At 36.9% G+C, this 21,349-nt stretch overlaps 1 protein-coding gene across 1 annotated transcript in view; it reads left to right on the top strand.

Annotated features, from left to right (window-relative positions):
* LOC131660246 (uncharacterized) overlaps nucleotides 1-12,118 on the top strand; it is a 28,979-nt gene extending 16,861 nt beyond the window's left edge. Inside the window, exons 2-3 of the mRNA XM_058929443.1 lie at nucleotides 9,788-10,868; nucleotides 11,110-12,118. Of these exons, the coding sequence (XP_058785426.1) occupies nucleotides 9,788-10,868; nucleotides 11,110-12,118 (2,090 nt within the window). The remainder of the gene's footprint in view (nucleotides 1-9,787; nucleotides 10,869-11,109) is intronic.
* The last annotated feature ends 9,231 nt before the right edge of the window (nucleotides 12,119-21,349 follow it).

The following is a 21,349-nucleotide window of genomic DNA, read 5'->3' as shown; positions in this document are numbered from 1 at the left end:
TGCTTAGATACCCTCTAAGACTTTCTAGAGTATTCTGATCAACCTGATCACTCTAGTCCTTTACAAATTAATGTAAACAAATTCTAAGAGTATTACAATGCTTCTTAAAAGCTATAATCACAACTGTGATATTTCTCTTAAAGTTTTAAGCTTAATCTCACTAAGATATTACAACAGCAATAAGTGAAGTTGAAGATGAAGTTATGAGAGCTTTTTGAATTTGATAGCGTTTCTGTATATTTGCGCAAGTGTTGTCTTCAGCTTCTCATCAGAACTTCTATATATAGGCGTTTGAGAAGATGACCGTTGGGAGCATTTAATGCTTTGCGTATTCCGTACAGCATTGCATTTAATGTTTCACTCTTTTGTCAACTACCTCGAGCCTTGCTTTCGCTGTGACTACTGACGTTGCCGTTAATAGCTTCTAACGTTCCTTTTGTCAGTCAGCATAGCCTGCCATCTTGTACTTGATTCTGATTTGATCTTTTGTAGGTACAACGTTTGAATCTTCAGAGTCAATACAGCTTGGTGCAGAGCATCTTCTTGTCTTCTGACCTTGAAGTGCTTCTGAGCGTGATACCATAAGAACTTCAGTGCTTCTGCTTCTGAACTCAAGTTCTTCTGATGCTTCCACAGACCATGTTCTGATTCTGCTTGACCATCTTCTGATGTCTTGCCAGACCATGTTCTGATGTTTGATGCTGAACCTTCTGAGTCAGTGCTTCTTGAGCTGATTTTGTGCATACTCATTATATAATTCCTGAAATGGAAATTGCATAGTATTAGAGTACCACATTATCTCATACAAAATCTATATACATTGTTATCATCAAAACTAAGAATATTGATCAGAACAAATCTTGTTCTAACAGAATGAAACTCTCTCCTAATTCCTCTTTTTACTTAGTTAGCCTTAGGACCCCTATTATGAACTTCCTCTTTTTCCCTTACTAACTTCTCCTTATAATATCTCTTTTATTTTATTTTATTAAATAATAACAATGCTAATTAGAAATTATATTATTTTAATGTTTTAACTAACACCTTAATTCCACTATCCCATACACATCAACATCATCATCACACGTCATATAATCACATCAAAAACATCAAATAATAAATCAAATAATTAAATCTAATTATTGGGGTGTTACAGTTTGACTGATAATTGGAAACTATTGGGTTATTTTTAGTGTTGTTAATTGCTAATTATGTGATAGAAATAATTGAGTTGATGTTGTATGCTGCTCGAAAGTAGGGACTACTTTGCTGATGTTGTGTAGGTTTATGTACAGTTATATGTGGAATTATAAATCTTTTGTTGAGTTGTTGTCGTGTATATCATATTCATGCATTAATATATTGTGGTTATTGTGAAAGAGGCGAGTCATTGGTTTAGACGAGGGAACTAGTGACTTGTTTGGAGCTCAAATATGGGGGCTTGCGGTTTAGTTATTGGGACCCGGTTCGTATGAAGAATCTTTGTTGAAGTGGTACCACATGCATGAGTATGGTTGTTGTTTTCATTGCATTACATAAAGGTTGTTGTGTAAATGAACTGTTTGGCTAATACTGAAGAGTTGTCCAAATTGTTGCGAAATTGAATTTTGATGTTTTGGCGCAAATGTGTTGTTTTGAGTAACTTAATTGGAATGCCTGGTAGTTGATTAAATTATAATTAGGATACCCTTGCATTTCTTTTACACCATTGTATATTTTGATCATATTCTCACCCCTTATTTTTTGTGGTGTTTCAGTACTCCTTCTTGGGGTACAAATAAACAGGTAGATGGGTAGATGCTTTGGAGATGAAGGATGCCATTAAGGCTATTCTTCCTTTTTTCGTTTATGCGTTTAGAATCTGTTGCCCTGATCTGCAACACTTGGCAGGCAAATGTTATTGTTAATTTATTATGTGTTGTCATTGCGAGAGTTAGATGTTATAACTTCTGATGATTTTTTGAGTTGTTTTGATGTTGAAGGCTTTTGCGATAACTGTGTTTAATTTCAATTAAAGAGTATTATGTGACTTATTAAATTGAGGAATGGTGTTTGGTGATTAATTCCACCATGATCACATGTGTTTATGATATAATTTGTTTTATTTAAACTATGTTACAGAGCAGGTTTGTGATTGTGTTTGTGTGACACCCTATGTGCATATTTGTTTATATTCGTATTATTATGCCTTGGGGTTTTAGGGTTTTACATAATGGTATCAAAGCAGTTCGGTTCATCCGGCCAAGTTTTTGTATGTCGTCGGTTCCCTGGTAGTCGATTAGTGTGTGAACATTGTCGAATGCTTTGTTTCTTCTAATGTTATTTGCCCATATGCAAAGATATAAGTTGAGGAAGAAATGATGATGCAATTGCTGAAGCTTTGGAATCATTGGCTCAAGCAGTGGCTTAGAATAATCAGAATAATCAGAATGGTGGAGCCGTTGATGAACTTTGTGGATTAGGGATGTTTTAGAGAAACAATCAGCCGACTTTCAAGGGTAGACATGATCTAGAGGGTTCATAAACATGGATCCGTGAGATTGAAAAGATTTTCAAAGTGATGTCCTGCACCGACAAATAAAAGTGTTGTTCAATACTCATATGCTATCAGAGGAAGCCGAATACTGGTGGGATAATGCGTATCACAGAATGGATGATGAAGGTACTGAGGTTTCTTAAGATGTGCTATGATCTGGATTTTTAGAGAAGTACTTGACTACTTTCCATAGGACATGCGCGGTAAGAAAGACATCGAGTTCCTTGAGCTGAAGCAAGGGAATATGATATTTGATGAATATGCTGCTAAGTTTGAAGAGCGTGTGAAGGTTTTTCCACAGTATAATAGTGCGGTTGTTGAGGGATCTAAGTGCATCAAGTTTAAGAGCGGCTTACAACCTAAACTCAAGCATGGTTTTGGGTATTAGGAGATTTGCCGGTTGTCTGTATTGGTGAATAAGTGCATGATATATGATGAGGAGAGTAGAGCCCGATATGGTCACAATAAGAGACTGAGTGAAAAGAAAGTGAACGATTAGAGTCGTAGAACACCTTATGGAAGTCCATTTGATAAGGGTAATCAGAAGGATGATCAGAAATCTGCAGGTGGGAAATAGAAAAATGGGGGAGGAACTGCTACTTCTGTGAGATGTTTCAAATATGGTGAGTTTGGGCATCGTATTTCTGAGTGCAAGAACATGATTGTGAATTTCTTCAAGTGAGGGAAGCTAGGCCACCGAGCTGCTGAATGTAAGAGTAATAATCTGACTTGTTATAATTATGGAGAACAGGGTCATAGTAGTACTCAACGTCTAAAGCCAAAGAAGGAGCAGTTAGGAGGGAAATTCTTTTCCTTTTTTGGAGCATAGACAGTTAAATCAAATAATCTGATTTGAGGTACGCGCTTTACTAATGGTATACCTTTGATTACTATTATTGGCACTAGTGCAATACATTTGATTATATTTACTGACTATGGGAAAATATTTAATTTAGAAGTGTCTGCTATGAATGGTATCATGGTCGTTGATACCCCAACTAATAGTTCAATGACTACTTAGTTGGTGTATGTGAATTGTCCTTTGACAATTTATGTTAGAGATTTTAGAATCGACTTAGTCTATTTTCCTCTAAGTCAACTCGATGTTATTCTGGGGATGAATTGTTGGAGTTCAATCATGTGTACATTATTTTCTTTGCGAAATTAGTGAAGTTTCTTGAATCCAAGGAGAGCACAAAGTTGATTTTTATGACTGCGAGACAAGTAGGGGTGTCCTTGAGAGAAAGTGCTTAAGTATTCATGTTGTTCGTGTCCTTGAGAGGGAGAAGTGATAGAATGATTAGTGATCTACCTACTGTGTGTGAGTTTCCTAAAGTGTTCCCAGATGACGTTAGTGATTTTCCACCGAAACATAAATCGAGTTTTCCATAGACTAAATACCCGGTACTAGCCCTGTGTCGATGGAACTGTATAGAATGTTTGCTTCAGAGCTGAAGAAACATTTAGAGGATCTTCTTGAGAAGAAGTTTGTTTGACCGAGTGTTTCATCATGTAGAGCGTCAATACTATTAATTAAGAAGAACGATGGTAGCATGAGGTTGTGTGTTGACTATCAACATCTGGACAAGGTTACTATCAAGAATAAGTATCCTCTTACAAGAATGTATGATCTGATGAATCACTTGGTTGGTGCTTGTGTGTTTAGCAAGATTGATTTGCGGTCGGGTTATCATCAGATTTGTGTGAAGTCCGAAGATATTTCGAAGACGGCGTTCAAAATAAGGTATGGCCACTATGAGAATTTAGTGATGTTGTTTGATGTGTCTAATGCGCCTAGAGTGTTTATGGAGTATATGAATAAGACCTTCCATCCATACTTAGATAAGTTTGTTGTTGTGTTCATCGACGAAATTTTAGTGTATTCTAAGACAGACAAAGATCATGCATGAAGTTTTACGAGAAAGCAATTGGTGTGAAGTTGTCCAAGTGTGAGTTCTGGTTGAAAGAAGTGATTTTTATTTAGCATGTAATTTCTAGTGGAGGTGTTACTGTTGACCCGTCAAAGGTTGATGTTATGTTGCAGTGGGAGACTCTGAAGTATCTCACTGAGATCATAATTTTTCTAAGTTTAGTTGGTTATTACAGGAGGTATATAGAAGGCTTTTCGAAGTTGGAATTGCCTTTGACTCAATTGACTCGAAAGGGTCAAGCTTTTGTATAGAGTCTGCAGTGTGAAGAGATTTTTCAAGAACTCAGGAGGAAGTTGACCTCTGCGCCAGTTTTGATTTTGCCAAGTCCAAGTGAATCCTTTGTTTTGTATTGTGATGCTTCGAAAATGTATTTAAGTGGTGTGCTCATACATAATGGTCAGGTTGTAGCTTATGCTTTGCAAAAGTTGAAGGTTCATGAGAGGAACTATCCTACGCACGATCTAGAGTTGGCAGTCGTGGTGTTTGTGTTGAAAATTTGGAGACATAATCTATTTGATTCCAAATTTTAAGTGTTTAGTGACTACAAGAGTTTGAAGCACTTATTCAATCAAAAGGAAATGAATATAAGGCATAGGAGGTGGCTTGAATTTCTGAAGGACTACGATTTCATTTGTGTTGCCATCTTGGTAAGGCTAATGTTGTGGCTGACGCTTTGAGTATAATTTTTTTGCATATGTCGATGCTTATGATTCGAGAATTAGAGTTGATTGAGCAATCCATAGATCTTAGTCTAGTATGTGAAAGGACTTTCAACAATTTGAATTCAGGTATGTTAAAGTTGAACAATGGCTTTCTTGAAGATATCAGAAGATCGACTTGAGCTTAAGTGACTGATTGGTGCTAATCAATCAAGATAAATGTGGTGGCTTTAGGATAGAAGAGAATGGTGTGACGAGATTCAGAGACCGAGTGTGAGTTCCAAATGTACCAGAACTAAAGAAGAGTATTCTTGAGGAAGTTCATAGGAGCGGTTTGAGTATTCATCCCAGTGCTACTAAAATGTATCAGGATCTGAAGAAGATATTTTGGTGTCCAGGAATAAAGAAAGATATTTCTACATTTTTGTATTCATGTTTGAATTGACAGGCGTCGAAGATAGAACATCATAAGCCACCAAGTATGATGAAAACTTTGAGTATGTGAAAATAAGACAACATTTCTATGGATTTTGTGACAGGTTTTCTAAATACGACAGAGGGATGTGATCCTCTCTGGGTTATTTTTGATAGGATGACTAAAACGCCTCATTTTATTCCTTCAAGTATTGTTTCTAATTGAGACCCGAGATTCACATCGAGGTTCCAGGGGAGTTTATAGAAAACGTTGGGTACTAAGTTATGTATGATTTCTTCTTATCATCCACAGAAGGACGGTCAAATGGAGAGGACTATCCAATCCCTAGAGGATTTGTTGATGGCTTGCATGCTAGAATAAGGAGGTGTTTGGGATAGCCACATGCCGCTGATTGAATTCACCGATAATAACATATTCCATTATAGTATTCGAATGGAACCATTTGAGGCATTGTATGGAACAAGGTGTAGGACTCTGAGATGATTAAGATGATTCAAGAGAAGATGAAGGCTTCGTAGAGTCGCCAGAAGAGTTACCAAGAGGGGATCATGTGTTCCTGCGAGTTATCCTGATAAGTAAAGTTGGTCAAGATTTGAAGTCTCGAAAGCTCACACCGTAGTTTCATTGGTTCGTATTAGATCTCGAAGAGAGTAGGAGAAATGTACTAAAAATTTGCTTTACCGCTATTTCTTTCGAATCTCCATGATGTATATTATGTGTCTTAGTTGGGGAAGTACATTCTTTATCTGTCTCATGTGATTCAAATGGATGACGTGCAAGTTAGAGAGAATTTGACTGTTGAGACATCTCCCTTGAGAGTAGAGTATCGAGAAGTGGAGCACTTGCATTAGTGAAGGTAGCACTTGAGATGAGGAAGTCATATCCCACTTTGTTTCCTTCACGTAATTTTCGAGGGCGAAAATTCTATAAGTGGGGGAAAGTTGTAACACCATGTTTTCTTTAATTTATTTATTTAATTGAATTTTCATTTTTTTTAAAATTATTTAAGTGATTTTTAAATACATTTGATTGATGATCGGTGAATTGACATGATTATGTGATGTTTGGGGTTGGTGGAGTATAGTTCTATTTATTTAATTAAATAAGTAGATTTAGGATAATAGTAAAAAATGAGAATTATTATTAAATAAATAGAATTAAAATGAAGAATGGTATTTTGGGGAATAAAAGAATAAGTGAGGGCATTATAGGGATAACTAGTTAAGGGAGATTAGGTTTCTAATAAAAGGGGTTAGAAGAGAGTTTTTGGGTTTAGTATGTTAAAATAAAATTTTGGAGAAAAGGAGAGTGAGAGAACAATGTTGAGAGAGGTAGAAAAACCCATTGATAAAGCTTGAAATTGATGCTGGAAATCCAAGGTAGAGGGAGATATTACTCTAAATATGGTGTCAATTGCATGATAGGGTAGGGAGAAGTCCTTAATCTCCATTAGAGTTTTCTCTATTCTTCCCATTGATGAATGGTAATGAGATCAGTGTGACTGTTATGATGGTATGAAATAATTGCTGTCAATAGTGCAAAATTCATGTACAGATTTTACAATAAAAATTACATGTATTGATTCATGAAAGTGGTATGAGTTGTGTTCATATGTGTTATGTGTGATTGATGCTTAAGGTATTACAAATTGTGATAAATTGATGGATTTTAAGGGTAATTGATGAGTATGTAATGGTTTGATTATTATATGTTAATTCATTGATGTATTATGATCGATTTGGGCATGGGAGGTGGAAAAATCAGAGTTGGGATAATTTTTTTGTAGAAAATGCAGAAAACTGCTCCTACTACAGTGTGACGGTCGTCAGGGGTTGGAGATGGTTAAGAGTTGTCAGAGAAGGGGGCGGTGAAACCACGGTGGTCTGCATAGGATGGCAGACGTCACCCCTATGACGAGTTGGTCGTCAGGCTGCCAAAAGGGCGATATTTTCTCAACTTGTGTGTTACGAGTTACATGTTTCGAATTTCGATGTTATTTTGCTATTTGACTGATAATTGGATACTGTTTGGTTGTGTTTGGTGTTGTTAACTAATAATTATGTTATGATACCTAATTGAGTTGATGTTGTATGTAGTTCGGAAGTAAGGACTACTTTGCTGATGTTGTGCCTGTTTATTTACAATTATATGTGGAACTGTAAATCTTTTGTTGAGTTGTTGTTGTTATGCATATTATATACATGCATTCATATGTTATCGTTGTTGTGGAAGAGACGAGTCACGAGTGATGAGGGGACCAATGACTTGTTTAGAACTTTGATGAGAGGGCTCGGGGTTCAGATGCTGAGACGTGATTCGTATGAAGAACCTTTACATAAAGGTTGTTGTGTAAATGAGTTATTTGGCAAACGCTGGTGAGTTATCCTAAATGTTGTGAAATTGAATTATGATGTTTTGGCGCAATTGTGTTTTTTTGAGATACTTAATTGGAATGCTCGGTAGTTGATTAAATTGTAGGTAGACTACCCTTGCATTTCTTTTGCACCATTATATATTTTAAGCGTATGCTCACCCCTTTGTTGTTTGTGATTTTTCTGTACTCCTTCTTGTGATACAAACAAACAAGTAGATGAGTAGGTGCTTTAGAGCTGAAGGATGGCATTGAGGCTATTCTTTCATTTCTATTTATGCGTTTAGAGTTTGTTGCTATGGTTAGTAACATCGGGAGGGGACGTTATTGTTATTTTATTATGCGTTGTCATTGCGAGAGTTATATATTATAACTCCTAATGGTTTTTAGTTGTTTTGATGTTGAAGGCTTTTGCCATAACTGTGTTTAATTTTAATTAAAGAGTATTATGTGACTTATTAAACTGAAGAGTGGTGTTTGGTGATTAATTCCATTGAGATGAGCCCATGTAAAGGTGAGCATGTGATGACAACTGATATAATTTGTTTTATTAAAATCGTGTTACGGAGCACGTTTGTGATTGTGTTTGTGTGACACCCTATGGGCATAGTTGTTTCCATTTGCATGATTACGCATCGAAGTTTTAGGGTGATACAAATTTCACATGCTAGTAAAGGAGATATAATAATTGGTTGCTTGATTACACCAATTGTCAAGTACTTAAACTATGAGACAAATCTTTATGAACTTATTACAATCTGGAGAAATACAAAATATTCTACTTTACGACATAATGATGACATTCTTCACACGCAACCTATTATTAGTTACAACAAATCATCTCACGTTTCGATAACAATCGATAATGCAACGCAAGTGGGAATTTGCCTACACCTAAAATAAATTGATGCACCAAACCAACAGACATGCAACTTTAGGATCAAATGGTTGTTGTCATACCCCAATTTTTGACCCGCATTTTATGTGTCCATTCCCATTTCATATGAAAAATTCAAATATATATATATATATATATATATATATATATATATATATATATATATATATATATATATATATATATATATATATATATATATATATATATATATATATATATATATATATATATATATATATATGCATATATACATCTTTGCGCGTTTTGATTTGTTTACCATTTAATAGTATTTTCAAGCATTTCCACTAATCTTGTATGGTTTTATAATTTTTAATATTAATTCAATTTAATTGAATTTCTATTAAAATTTAAAATCAATTTTCTTTTATTATCATGTTATTTTGCCATTTTTATTTTGTTTAGGTGCAAATAATAAAAGTCCAAGACAATTGAGGATTTCATTTGGTACAAAGGCCCATGTGCATATTTGTTAATTCAAGTTCTAGAAAATTTTACTTCCTACCCCTACAATTGCCCTTCTACCCCTACAATTTTGTAAAAATGCCAACTTTACCCTCAATAGTTAATAACCATTTTACCATTTTACTTTTTACCATTCATCTAAAAAGTCAAAAAAATTCAAATCTGCACCCCTACGCACCTTCAATTCGAAACACTTCTGGTAAGTCATCCGGTTTACAAATCAACAAACCGGAACACATTATGAATGTCATCCGGTTCACTTTTTTTTATTTCCGGAAGACATTTTAAAACTGCTCCGGTAATACGAAAATCAAACCGGAACAGATAAGCAAAGTGTTCCGGTGCACTTGTAATCAAACCGGAACAGTTTTAAAAAGTGATCCGGTGAAGTAGATATCAAACCGGAACAGATTGGAAAACTGTTCCGGAACGCAATTTGCATTTTTTAATTTTTGGTTATTTTTTTTCAGGTATGGAAGTTCCGCTCCAAATTTGTCAAAAAAACGAGACAGCTATAGATACCACTGATGTTTTCACAACTTCACAGAGATTTGTCACACGGGAAGAAGTTATCCGCTGGGTTAAAGAGACCGGAATCAACAATAAAGTGACTGTTATCATAGCGCGTTCAGACACTGAAACAGGCAAAAGAGGAAGAAGTAACAAAGTTATATTTGCGTGCGATAAAGGTGGAAAATATAAGGATAAAAGTGAGACTCAAAGTGCTACTAAGAGATGTGGATGTCCATTCAAAATCAGATCGACTCCGGCAAAAGATGGGTCTGGATGGAAGGTTGATGTAAAATGTGGAGTTCATAATCATGGTTTACCAGATAGATTAGAAGGTCATTCATTTGTTGGTAGGTTGACAACAGATGAGAAGCAGCATGTTGCTGATTTGACAAAGAGACATGTTCCGCCTAGACACATATTGATTTCCTTGCAAGAGCGAGATCCTGAGAACGTCACTCGGATCACGCAAATATACAAGCATAAAAGTGTGATTGAAGCGGAGATAAGAGGTCCAAGAAGTGAGATACAACATTTGCTTAAGGTTATAGAGGAGGCGAACTATGTTTATTGGAGTAGGAAACAGGATAATTGTGACGTTGTGAGAGATATTTTTTGGGCTCATCCAGATTCGGTAAAGTTGCTGAATCTTTTTCCTACTGTCTTGATTATGGATGCCACTTATAAGACCAACAAATATAGACAACCTCTGTTTGAAATAGTTGGTATGACATCGACCGAGTTGACATTTGCGGTTGCATTTGCTTATATGGAGTGTGAGCAGACAGAGAGTTATATTTGGGTCTTGGATAAGCAGAAGCAATTGTTTGTGAAGAAAGATGTGGTTCCACAAGTGATTTTGACGGATAGAGATCTTGCTTTGATGAAAGCAGTTGAAGTTGTTTTTCCTACGACGCATAACTTGCTATGTCGTTTTCATATTAACAAAAATGTTGGGATGAAATGCAAGGAATATGTGATGAAAGACATGCAAGAGACGATAGGCACATTGTGGAAAGTGTTGTATGGGCTAGTAATGAGGTTGAGTATGGTGTACGGTTGTAATATCTTGAACAAGCATGCTTTGCTTGTACTGACTTCCTCGATTACGTGAAGAACACTTGGTTGATCCCACATAGGCAAAGATTTGTAGGCGCATGGATTAATCTAGTGCTTCATTTTGGTAACACCACGACAAATCGGTATGTCATAATTCTTAAAATATTTATTTATTATTAATTTTTAGAATATTATTTTTTTATACTTTCTTTGTTTATTTTAGGGTTGAATCTGCACATTGGAAGCTAAAGCAGATGATAGGAAACAGCCTTGGTGACATGGTCAAAGTTTGGGAAGCTATGAATTCTAACATAAAAATCCAAATAGGTAACATTCGAGCTTCGTTTCAAAAAAGTTTTTATGAGGTTGAGCATGCACACATTAGTCCATTTTATGATAATTTGCGTGGTTCAGTATCGAGAGCTGCTTTGAGACGCATTACAGAAGAGTTATTGAGGCTTGATTATGTGTTAAATAGTAGGGAAAAATGTGGTTGTACTATGAGAACAAGTTATGGGCTACCTTGTGCTTGTGAGATGGGAAGATCGATTGTTGTTGGAATCCCATTACAAATAGAAAATGTTCACCTTCAATGGAGGATACTATCTATGGAAGGTGACTTGCCTTTAGATGAGGAAGCTGGTTCGGAGGTGGATATGAGTAATGCAATTGATGAATTGTGGAGAAGGTTTAAATCACTAGATGTTGTTGGAAAAAGAGCATTGAAAAGTAGGGTTTGTGAAATTGCATATCCCACAACAACTTCATTGTGTCCACCACCTGAGAAAATAAAAACTAAAGGCGGAGTGAAGAGGAAAGGGAAGAAACCAGTTGGGTATGATGTTTATAGGGATCCTTCAGTTTTTGAGTATGCTGATCAGGCGTCTCAATCTTCACAAAAACAATCGCAAGCATCACAAACTTCCAAGAAGCAATCACAATCAAAGAAGCAATCACAAGCAAAGGACGAGGATTTCACTCTTCAGTTTCCTTGTCATATTAGGCCATATATTACCGAGATTGTTAATGTTGTAGCAGATGGTAATTGTGGATTTAGAGCCATTGCGTCGTGGCGTGGGTATAGTAAGGATGGTTGGGCAATGGTTCGTCGTGACTTGGACATGGAATTAAGAGAAAAGAAGGACTTATATGAGAGATTGTTCGGTCTAAGTTTATCCGAAGTGAGAAATGGATTGTTGATAGATCATGTTGGTTTTCAACCACCAGAGTAGGAAAGTACTCATGTATCCAACACTGTTAACAAATAAATTAAATGATATTCATTAATACCAATGTTTATATATATATATATATATATTAAATAATATAAATTATAATATATGAATAAACATATAATTAATTAAAAATAACATAAATACCTGTAGCAGAGTAGGATATCCACCGAGCTGCTTGCAACTAAACATAGATGCATCCCCAAGGTGGCGATAAAGAGTGGCCAGTGCCGCTGATGCCCAACTGTATGAACCAAGCCCACGTAGATCTCTAAACAATAGCAAATATCGGGCCTCAACCAGGGTAAATGTCTTATCCACAAAAATGGTAGAACCTACCAACATCATCAGATATGCCCTGGTCGCGTAAGTCCAACTACCAGCAGCACGGTACTGCACGAATCTGTCATACAGCCACTGCAGTGAGTAATAAGCTCCCCTGCAAGAACGCACATGTACAGCCATGGCATGTCTATCCACTCCCAATAACTCGCAGCCAAGATCAACAACCACCTGCTCTGTGACATGCTCATCAGGATACCAAAACATACCATTGATAAGCAAATGGAGCAGGCACGCAACATCATCTAAAGTAATCGTCATTTCACCAAATGGCATGTGAAATGACGAAGTCTCAACATGCCACCTCTCCACAAATGCTGAGACGAGATTAACGTCTATCTTGGTCAGGATAGTTCTCTGAAGAGAAGCCAGACCTGACCCAGTCACGATAGCCTCAATCTCAGGTGGGAGCTGCTGAGGCACTCTCTCCTGGAGCTTCGTCCCGTGCCCAACGACTTTAAGCTCCTTTTTAGGGCCTCTTTCCTGAAAATAAATAAAAAAACCACATTAGAAGATATAATAATAAATTCTATTTAAAATAAATCAAATAATTTTACTTACCTCTCCGTACCATAACCGGCGAGCAACATGGTCTTGATATCGAACAAGTAAAGATAAATCTGATGGTCCACCAGGATATCCAACTGGCTGTGGTGGCTGCGGTGGTGGGTTAGAGGAACCAGCTTCGTCGCGGCGGCGGCGGGTATGTGGTCTCCCGTCTGGTCCTAGTGTACGCATTTTCCTGGAAAAAATATTAAAAAAAAATTAAAAAAAAAAATCACAAAAAACCAAACCGGAACAGTTCCAAAAAGGGTTCCGGTTTGCAACTGAGCTAAACCGGAACAGTTTTCAAAAGGCTTCCGGTGGAGATGAAAACAAACCGGAACAGATTTCAAAAGCGTTCCGGTATGCAATGCAACAAACCGGAAGAGTTCCAAATTGTGTTCCGGTTTGGAAGCGAACGCACCGGAACAGAATCCAAAAGAGTTCCAATGGCACGACGATATATCCCTTTTCTACTCCAGTGGAACGTTGGTAGCTCACCTTCAATGGAACGTTGGTGTATCTTTTTATATCTTCACCGTCAATGGTACGACGGTATATCACTCTTCTACCTTCAGTGGAACGTTGGTAGCTCGCCTTCAGTGGAACGTTGGTGTATTTTGTTATATTTTCATCGTCAGTGGTACGTCGATGTATTTCTATTCATACCTTTAGTGGAAAGTTGGTATATTTTATCGTCAGTGGTACGACGATATATCTCTTTTCTACCTCCAGTGGAACGTTGGTAGCCCACCTTCAGTGGATCGTTGGTGTATATTATTATATTTTCATCGTCAGTGGTATGTCGATGCATTTCTATTCATATCATCAGTGGAACGATGGTGTGTTTTCTGTTAATGAAAGATTGGTATTCTGATTCCCCAGTGAAAGAGGATGCATATTTTCTCATCCCCAGTGAAAGGTGATGCTTTAACCTCTCTGGTGCGAAATGTTTTCCCCAATGAAGTTTCTTTTCCCAGCAAAGTCTCGCTTCTCCAACGAAGTCTTGTTTTCCCCAGTGGATTTCTTCCCGCAAGACATTTGTTTTCCCCAGTGGATTTCCTTTTCCTCCTCAGTGGTGTCCTGTTTCCCTCTTGTGGAAATCATATGCATTCATAATTATAATCATTGCATGGCATCTTAGGGCCAAAAATTGTGTATTTTGTATTTAAGTCTCTCCAATCACGTCGAGATGAAGATTTCAATCTTCATATCTCCGGATAGAAGAAACTTAAATAGGGGCATCGTTCATACCCCAATTTTTGACCCGCATTTTATGTGTCCATTCCCATTTCATATGAAAAATTCAAAAATATATATATGCATATATACATCTTTGCGCGTTTTGATTTGTTTACCATTTAATAGTATTTTCAAGCATTTCTACTAATCTTGTATGGTTTTATAATTTTTAATATTAATTTAATTTAATTTAATTTCTATTAAAATTTAAAATCAATTTTCTTTTATTATCATGTTATTTTGCCATTTTTATTTTGTTTAGGTGCAAATAATAAAAGTCCAAGACAATTGAGGATTTCATTTGGTACAAAGGCCCATGTGCATATTTGTTAATTCAAGTTCTAAAGCCATATTTGTGAGGTCAAGTGAAAGCCCAATATCATTTTTTGGTCCAAACTAATATTGAGGACCCAAGCCATTTTGAGCCAAAAATTGAGTGGGACCACAAGAGAAAGGGAGTTCACGTTTTCCTCTCACCAAAATCAGTCACGGTTTCCACCTTCACAGCAAAACAAATTGGACAAAACGCAGAGCTTTTGAGTCACGTTTTCACCACCCTTCACAAATCCTTCATGGATTCACACGCTTCAGCAAGAATTCACACGTATTTCATCTTCAAATTTCACTTATAAATACAACAGCTCAGATCAAGAAAAGGGGGAGAAAAAAATGTAACGTTACTCTGTTGAAATCACTCTCCAACTTTTCTCCAAGATCTCCTCAACCTCTCTGCTTCACTGAACCTTAATAGAACCATACATTTCAAACTCATGAGAGGTTCAATTCATGAACTCTCTCTGAGTATTTGTTGAAGCTAAATGCAATTTCTAGCCGCGGAAACACAACACCATAACTTCATCATCTTACCTTTACTTTCAATCTTCTTCACCTGCAAAAACAGAGAGAATAGATCATCACCTTCATCCATAATTTTGAACATGCAATTTCCAAATCTGAACCATAACTCACAACAAAAAAACCTTCACCACCGATTGAAAACTAACCTTCATCTTTGCATCATAAACCATCCACCAGTTTAATTTCTATTAAACCTTCCATCCAACAAACATCAATTCACCGATTTAACCTTCTTCAAACCTTCAATATCACCAATTCAACTCAAATCACCATCAAACTTATAATATACCATACTTCAAAGCATCGTTCATAAACCTTCAACTCTCGTAACCGATTCAAAAATCAGAACCGAAATCCATACCTAAACCAAACACTTCAAATCGAACGTAGCTCTTCATCGAACCACATCCTCCATCAATTTCACCTTAACATCGCACTCGATTAGTTTGTACATCACCATATCCGAATAACACCTGCAGATCGAAACGTCAACATCACCATCGCATAAATCCATCAGCTCGCGTTCAAATTACCAATCACAACAATCCTTCATCGTCTACCTCAGTGATTCAACCAACGCCAAATCGCAACAAATCGCAACAACAACACAATTGGAGAAAAGAGGAATGGAGTAGTGGCTTGATTTCAAGAAGAGAGAGTTGGATTTCGTCATCGTGGCGTCGTTTGATGAAAGAACAGAAGAAGCTATAGAATCATGTTGAAGAAAACTGAAACTGAGAAGAGATCGGTGAGTTAGAGAAGAAGAAGAAAAAGAGCGTAAAATATTGGAACATGGGAGATGATGTTTTGCTGAAGAAGAGGCGAATGAGGTCATGCCTTAGGTTTCAGTCAATTATCCATTGGGCTCAAGTTACACGGCTCGATCCAGTTTCTTGCTGCATACCTTCTCTCCAAGACCGCACCCCCTTGGCAATCTCAATTTGATTTTGGGCTTTTGGTTCTAGTAAGGCCCAGTGGATTTCTTTAATCTCACTTCCTCTTCTTGCTGTTTGAGCCCATATAATTTTTTTTGTTTATGTACAATTTTCTTTTAATTCTTGTTTTAAATTCATATTTTCAAAAATATAAAAATATATTAGTATTAGTTTTTTTATCATATATCAAAATATTAAAAATTGTTTTAAATTTCTTTTATGGATTTAATACTTGATGATCCATTTGGTGAGAGCTTGTGATGACTTTTCAATATATCTCTCTTCTTCTACTCCGTTCTTTTTTTTGTTTGAATCACAAGTTAGAGGCCTAATTTCTCTCTAATTTCAATGGACTTAGGGCGTCGATAGGATGAGTATCCGAATCCGCAATATTAAGTGATTGAAATTATGGATGAAAGGAGCTTTTGAATGAGGTTCCATCTTTTATTTCTTTTTCTTTTGATCGATGAAAGTCTTAATACCTTGAGGATTCTTATGGATTCTTGGTAAAGACGAGATCGCTCCCTATTTTATTTTCGTGCGGTATTGCTTTCGGAGAGTGATCTACATATCGCTTCTCTCGCATGCATTAGCACATAAAGTTTTGACCGGCCTCGTTGTAGGGTGATTTCTACATAAATCACTTGGCGATCTGCTTAACATAGCGCAATATTTCGTGTCCCGAATCAAAAAAAGATCAAATATGGAAGAGAATTGTATGCGGTTGATTTAAGACTTATGGAGGTTTATCGTGTAGTCGCTATGATTTTATCAAGCTTCTGATGAATGTCCATTGAATTTAAATCCGAGAACATCCTTCACTCACCATCGATCTTCCTTACTAACTTTGATAACATACTTGACAAGTTTCAAGATGGTTATCTTTAACATCTAACAATTGACTTTAATTTCCGCAATTTATTATATTGCTCTTTATATTTTGCTTTATGCTTTATCATTTCATCATATTTACATTCCGCTATTTTCTCTTTGTCCATTTGGACACTATGTTTATGTTTCCGCTATTTTCTCTTTGTCCACTTGGACCATACTTTACTTTTATGCTAAAAACACTAATAAACAACAAAAATCTAAAAAACACTTAAGGCTCTCTTTCGGACTATTGGTTACTATCCCGAGCATTTTGGAGATTCGGACTTATGGACTTAGTACCTCTGGACCCTTATGATATTGTTACTCTGTTGTTATTCTGTCTGTCTGGCATGCGATTGTTGTCTGTTTGTGTATGTGTTTACGGTGATTTCCGGTAAACAACCGCTATCTTCCAAACTATAATAAATATGATTTGGTTACTCGCAGGATCGACTAGATTGATCCTAGGACACATAGTCAAAAAGATTGTTATCAATGGTCACTCGAACCATAGTCATGATTCGTCTTTGTTAGTAAGAATTGTTTAGAATAAAATGAGTAATCTTGACAGTCACTTGGTTATATGTAAGTATAATTTCAGTGAAAGGATAAGTAAAATAACATATGAAACGAAAGTATTGTTAAAGCGTACAGAATCTTAAAATGCAGGAATGTTAAATACTTCAAAAGTAAATGACATGAAAGTAAAAATACAGAAATGTAAATGGCAAGAAGTAAATGAAATGCAATAATACTGAAAGATATTTGAAAACGAAAGATAATACACATGTATTAAAATGGTGGTGTCATACGTACATTTTCTCAGCGAACTCTTTCTCTTAACACTTGATACTTGAGTAATATGTGAGTGATTTGTACAAAATGAACACACAGAATCCTAACATTAAGATTCCTATTTATACTAATTTCGACCTTAACGGCCCTACGCTAATCTAATGCCACGTTTCTCATAAGAACTCCAGGGACGCCATCTGTTATTTAGACAGTTACGAAACCGTCTTCGAATTTCAAATCTTCCCGCCTGAGTCCTTCTTCGACGCGAGGCAGTGTATTTAAAAACACTACGAAAATACGCTAAGTAGTAATACTTGAACATATTTCATAAATTTTGTCTAAGTCCTCGAAGACATACACTTCTACTAGCTTCAGTGTTCATTATCTTCATAACGAACTTAGAAATCTTCATTCTCGAAGCATGGCCATCAGGAGCCATTCTTTTATTTTTTAAGGGATGGTCATCAGTAACCATCTTTCCTTCGAATGTTTACTTCTTCGAAGAACCAATTTATAAAACGAAATCTTCAGCTAACAAATTGCCCCCAATAAATGCCTGTTTCGAAAATAAAGAGAAATAGGCGTTTCTTTCCATCATAAGATTTCGTCTCTTGTTGATCTTTGAAAGTTCCAAGATTGCTGACTAACGTCACAATCATTGCTGACCCTGTTTCCAAAACGTCTTGTCATTTTCAAAGATGTCTTCTCATAACTTACATTCCCACGTTTTTGACCTTACTTCTTGATCATTACTCCTACATACTAGGAGTAAATCTAATTTATTCGACCGCCGTTGGATTAAATCACTAGCCGCCACGTGTCCCTTGGTTTTTACCCAAAAAGATTTAAAAAGGGTTTTCGTTAAACCTTTAAATACTTGGTTTTGCACTTTTGTACAACTTTTCATTCCTACTTCTTCATCCTCTTCAAAAGAAGAAAAAAACAACTCTCAACCCTTTCAAAAAGCTTACTTTTCCAATCAAAATCTCTCCATAGCTTCATCTTCAAATGTTCTTCAACCTGTTCTGAAGCTCCAAACAACAATGCGGTCTGGGGAACAAGAACACATTCCAAACCCTAATACCGCAGAAGTGCGCGCTATTTACGCTTCCCAGGTAATCATTCCCTTTGAACTTTCTGGAAAACCTCTTGCTTTTATGGGTCCGTTACCAGGTGAAAACAATTCATCTATGAACAAATTCTTCCCCGCTTATTACAAAACTAGACCCTTAGTTAGTAAGATTAAGATAGATGAAGATGGTCGTTCCCCCTTAGGAGAATCTGCTAATACTGAAGAAACTTCAACTGTGACCCCTTTGGCTTTGGCGAAAATTAGGTTAAACTATATGACCAACTTTGTAAAAGTGTTTAGGTCAATCCCTTTAGCCAAAGATCCTGATTTGTACTATGCCTGGTTAGAAAAAGTAGAGAGAACGAAAGGATCTTTCTGGAAATCGTTAGGCATATATGATTTAATTCAACTGTCAAAAACAGGCTTAGAATATAACCAACCCATGTTAGTAGCAGCGGTTCACTTTTGGGATGCTTCTCACAATACTTTCCATCTCCCATGTGGGATGGTTACCCCCACTCTCTTTGATATAGATGCTATTACGGGACTTCGACCAACCGGGGAGACCTTCGATCCCAATGAGATGGATACTGATACTATTGGTTTTAGTGAATCAACAGTTACTTACACTGCTTTCATCCAGAAGCACCATGACAAAACACAAGAAGAAGTTTCTGATGAAGAACATATTGCTTTCTTGGCATTATGGCTCTCACGATGTGCCTTCTGCTCAAGATCCATACAGGTCGCAAAGAGATACCTTTGCATGGCTAATCAGCTACATGCTGGAAAAAAGCTCAACCTAAGCCAGTTACTTTTAGGATCTCTTTATGAAAATCTTAGCGAAGCCTCGAACCTTATCAAAAACTACAAAACTGGCACTTTGCTTTTTGCTGGTCCTTTCTGGCTACTGCAACTGTGGCTTAATGCTACGTTCAAACTTATCTTCCTTTTCGAGGCAATGTCAACGAAGAAGATAACAAAATTAAGAATCGAACTATAGAAGGAACCAGGTTGGCTTACCTAACTCCAAAAGAAGAAACTGGGAAGCTTCGTGAACATTTTCTAGCATATACAATGATGTTCGCCCAGCGCAATCAGTTCGATCCTTCTATGGCTCCGTTCGTACATAGAACAATTGGTCCTGAATGGTTTACTCGCAGGTTCCCATCAACATCTCAGGATCAACAAACTGAGTCTATGGAAATTTGGGAGGAATTTCTGACCCCAAGGTTGTTTTCTCATCGCCTTCGACCATCAAAAGGTCAATGTGTTCTTGTATGCTACCAACCAAATCTGGTTTCGAGACAGTTTGGGTTGGTTCAAGTAAAACCCAAGTGTTTATATGAGAAAAGGAACCATATGTGTTTCCATACCTTGTACCTGACTGAAGAAGAATGTGAATCCAAAATCAACAAATACGTTGGCGTCGCCAATCTTTCTCCTATTCCTTTCGAACCTGCTTTTTATACTACACCAGACTTTCACCAGTGGTGGACGGATTACTATACCTCTCAAATCTTTGATGCCGATAGTCTTACTCAAGAACTAACTGCAGCTTTTGCTGATGTGCAGGAGAATTTTCAAAAAGGTACCTCGACTCACATTAAAGAAATCCAAGCTTTTCAAAAATTCTTTGAAACTATCTACAGGCCTGATGATCTTAGTCGGACCGTTCGTGAGGCTGCAGTCATTTTGCGCGAAAAGTTTTCCGCCAAATTGGATAAGTTGAAATTGCCCTCGTATGTTCGACCAGAACTACGTTATGAAGTGGCTTTCAAAGTTAATCCTCCAAAATTCCCTCCACTGCCAAGTGCGGATTTTGGTGTGGCTCTGAGCCCCCCTTTTCCAAATTGGTTTGTGTGTGGCAACGTTTTAAGAGATCTTCAAGAGAGTAGTAAAAAACGTGCTGAACGAGTGGTTCCGACTAAGCATACCTTGGATACTTTCAAAGGACATCTTCATATAGATCTTGAACATGTTCGTGTCTTGACTCCAATACCTGAAGGTTTGGATTCAGACAATTTTTCGACTGACTTTTCTTTTCTTTGCTGATATACTGATTTCAGTTTCAACTACAGCTGTTGCTCGAAGGAGGAAGATTAAAGAAGCTCCTACCCAAAAGGATTCTGGGGCATCTAAAAGCAACAAACCAAGTGAGAGTGACTCCATTGTTACTGACAAGAAGCCCACGGTACATACCCACTTTATATTCTTAATCTTGTATAATCTGTGAGCAGTACTCATTTTGCTTAATATATATATTTTCCAGAGCTCGAAACCCCCAACAGGTTCGAAACGGAAAGCCTCTTCAACAGTTGTCTCAGATGATGACGATAAATCTCCTCCTCGTACCAGATAAGGACATAGAAAGAGACAAAAAGCTGTTACCCCTTCAGGAAAAGAGAAAGGGGTAAGTTCCTCCAAAGTTGCTTCTCCTGGCGACAAGGCATCTTCTGAAGAATCTCCTCTGAAAACCGCCAGTAATGCTTTCGTTGTCAAAAGCCACAATTCAAGTCCAGACAATATCCCAACCAAGGTATTTGGGTTTTAACCCACATACTATCTTGT

The sequence above is a fragment of the Vicia villosa genome, linkage group LG1 (assembly GCF_029867415.1).
Source record: "Vicia villosa cultivar HV-30 ecotype Madison, WI linkage group LG1, Vvil1.0, whole genome shotgun sequence".
NCBI lineage: Eukaryota > Viridiplantae > Streptophyta > Magnoliopsida > Fabales > Fabaceae > Vicia > Vicia villosa.
The sequence above is the reverse complement of the archived record's forward strand: the minus strand, read 5'-3'. Positions and strand labels throughout refer to the sequence as shown.